General features: G+C 31.2%; 1 protein-coding gene across 3 annotated transcripts in view; it reads left to right on the forward strand.

Annotated features, from left to right (window-relative positions):
* Positions 1 to 3506, forward strand: part of LOC106457336 (kinesin-like protein KIF2A) — a 58666-nt gene that overhangs the window by 37659 nt on the left and 17501 nt on the right. For all 3 annotated transcript variants that reach the window (XM_022383215.1, XM_013916738.2, XM_022383216.1), the window contains exon 16: positions 2133 to 2243. In XM_022383215.1, the coding sequence (XP_022238923.1) occupies positions 2133 to 2243 (111 nt within the window). The remainder of the gene's footprint in view (positions 1 to 2132; positions 2244 to 3506) is intronic.

A 3506-nucleotide genomic window follows, 5' to 3' on the forward strand; every position in this document is an offset into this window, starting at 1 on the left:
GACGTAGATTGCTAAGCCTTTTAAAATTTTGCACGTGAAGGATATGAAACAAAATAATTTTTTAGGTTTTATATATATATAATTTTAATTAAATTATATTATTTAAATTTAATTAAATTACTACATCAATACCACAGAATTCCACTATAATTTATCAAGCTTAGTAACTAAGCTGCATTTCGGTCTAAAAAAATATGAAATTTTAAGCAGACTAAAGACACAACCTACCTCTTTGAAATCTTGGTTCAAAAGAAAGAGATGGCATCTTAAGAACTTAAAATGGCTAAGAAAGCCTCTAGGGGGACATTCTGAACTTTTGATATATATTATATCGATAATTGTTCTCAAGAGCACCAAAATTCATATTATTGTAGCAACCTTGCATAATCAGGGTTAGTACCAACAAAGGTTGGATGTGTGATGATGTCAAGAATTAACACACACAAGTTTTTGCAATTATCTTTTCTGTAAGTTAAAACTTGCTGAATCTGTGTGCACAGAACATAGTTCACACCAACAGAGATTTTGGTTCAAGTACATATCGTGTACACTAGGGGCTCCATAGAATAAAAATGCAGAAATTCCAAACATTGTACAACTTGAGATTTAATAACATATAATGTTTTGTACTACATAAACTGACAGGGCTTTAATGGTGAAAAGAGAGAAAGTCTTAATGTTCCTAGATATACTAGTGCACCACTCTCGATTACCTGAGGCCCTCTAGTGGCACAGCAGTATGTCCGCGGACTTACAACGCTAGAAACCGGGTTCCGATACCCGTGGTGGGCAGAACACAGATAGCCCATTGTGTAGCCATGTGCTTAACTTCAGACAAACAAATGATTACTTGACAATTTATTTGTTGAAGAAAGGATACAATTACACATGTAGTGTTTCAAAACATTATTGAATTAATATTTTTACAGGCAAGGTATAAACACACGAAACAACTTCAACTATTAAATACCAGATATGAAAATAGTAAGATTCATTTGAACAAACTTGGAAAATATCTTTGATGATGAGCCATGATTTTGTGTATTATATGTATATATGAATATATTATTTCATGTATTTATGTTTTTGAGAGGATAGAACTGTTTTTTTTTTGTTTTTATCTTTATGGCTTTTTTAACCAGAAACATTTAAAGTTTTTATATTTGATGTAACCCTGACTGGTTAGGCAACCAACATGTGAAAATGATAGATTAACTCTATGTGCATAGGTGAGGGACAAAGTGAAAATGCCACGACCTTTTACCTAGTGCTATTCAACATGGTGTTATGTATTTCTTGTCATGTATTACTAACTATTCAGTTTACCCTACATTTCTGATTTAGCAACATCTGATGGTAGAAGAGGGTAAGTACCAGATACATTATACAAGGATACTGAAAAAACTGTAGATATGAATGTTAGAGGTACTTGAGGCTATGCACACAAACTTTACTATGGACAGAAGTATTTTTCTTCTTCACATGAACATCATCGTGCATTCAGACTGATATTATCAATTCACAGAAATCTGACTTTTAGTGTGCAACAGACTTCTACATTTTAGTCAGAGCTTTCTACATTTCATGTAGCAAATTCAGAATTATAATTAACATTCCTTTTCCAATACAAGGACCCCTACAAACCTGGTTCAAGAGTATAACTGTTCAGAGTTTCTTGTTATGCTAATACTCATTCCATAAAAGAGTGTCACAAAATATCAGTATGATTACTAGAATCCATTGTAACGTTGTCTTAATGATGCCTGTATGTATTCGTGGTATGAAGGACTTAAGTTTTGTATAGCTATTTACTTATATAATAAACAGAGTCATTGAAAAGTAGCAGGACTCTGGTGTACAGTAAATGTAACAGTTTTCTTTGTGTTATTAGTGACTGAGCTTTTTTTTTCTCTTGGAATGATCTGTTTTATTCTCATTTAAGCTTATGTTTATAATCTTTTATCTGAATAAATAGTATTACAGGAAATTAATTTCTTTGATATATATATTCTGCAGTTCTGTTTTGAACCACCCATTATGTTTTTTGTGTATTTTTTCATCTTTTAATAATACTTGTTGAAATATTTTTTTAATTGTACATTTTAACAGCTCTCTTTTTAATTATTACTTAGGAATGCATTCGAGCGTTAGGTCGTCGAGGAACTCATCTACCTTTCCGAGCAAGTAAATTAACTCAGGTACTGAGGGATTCTTTTATCGGTGAAAACTCTCGAACATGTATGGTAAGTACAGAATGAATGTTCTTGTTTTTAAACATATATAGTAAACATAACATAACATTAAAGGACAACAAGAGACATTTTGGTCCACCTGGACTGTCCTATTTATGAAATTGAATTAAGCACTAAAAAAACTCAAAGCTAGCCCTTATCGTTCAAATATTTATCAAGCTTTCCCTAAACCTCGTTTTAATTAACATCTGTGTATCTATCACATCTGAAGGCAATCCATTCTGAAGACCAACAAGCCTATTAGAAAAATAAAGCTGTCATAGCTGAGATAACAAAGGTTGTCATACAAATTAAGATCTCTAAATTAGTTTTTTCTTGATAAAATAAGAGTTAGAGGTAATCTGATTGAGGTGTTTAAGATTCTTAAAAGAATTGATAATGTTGATGCCTCATCTATTTTAGTATTTATTGGGATATAAGTTATTGCAGGGTAGGACCATTCCGGGTATTATTCTAGTAACCCACTTCTGAACTCTTTCCAACAATTCAATGCCTTTTCTAAAGTAAGAAACCTAAGACTGAACACAGTACTCCAAATGTGGCCTAACCAATTAAGTTCATATACGCTGACATTATAACCTCTTTAGAATTGTATTCAGTATTTCTATAACACAAACTAAATTCCTATTTACCCTGCCACTAGCAACAGCACCAGTGCTTAGATGGTTTAAAAGACTGATCAACTAGAACACCAAGATCTTTTTCTTCCATAACACTGTTAAGGTTATTGTATCAAAATTATTCACATAATTCAAAATGTGATATCCCTCATGCATTCCTTTGCATTTATTGTAATTAAAAGCCAGCTGCTATTTATTTGCCCAACTCACCAAATAATCTAAATTCTTTTGTAAACCAGCAACATCCTCCTCACAGTCAGCAACACCCACCGTGTATGGTAATAATAGATTGGATGATATTCTTTTTAAACACATATTGTAAATATAAACTGGATCTAATTCTTTTTAAACATTTATAGTAAATATAAACTGGACTGCATTCTTTTTAAACATTTATAGTAAATATAAACTGGACTGTATTCTTTTTAAACACATATTGTAAATATAAACTGGATCTAATTCTTTTTAAACATTTATAGTAAATATAAACTGGACTGTATTCTTTACAAAATTACTGTAAATGTAGACTGGATCTAATTCTTTATAAAATTACTGTAAATGTGGACTGGATCTAATTCTTTATAAAATTACTGTAAATGTAGACTGGATCTAATTCTTTATAAAATTACTGTAA

Source organism: Limulus polyphemus, unplaced genomic scaffold (genome assembly GCF_000517525.1).
Source record: "Limulus polyphemus unplaced genomic scaffold, Limulus_polyphemus-2.1.2 Scaffold318, whole genome shotgun sequence".
Taxonomy (NCBI): Eukaryota; Metazoa; Arthropoda; class Merostomata; order Xiphosura; family Limulidae; genus Limulus; species Limulus polyphemus.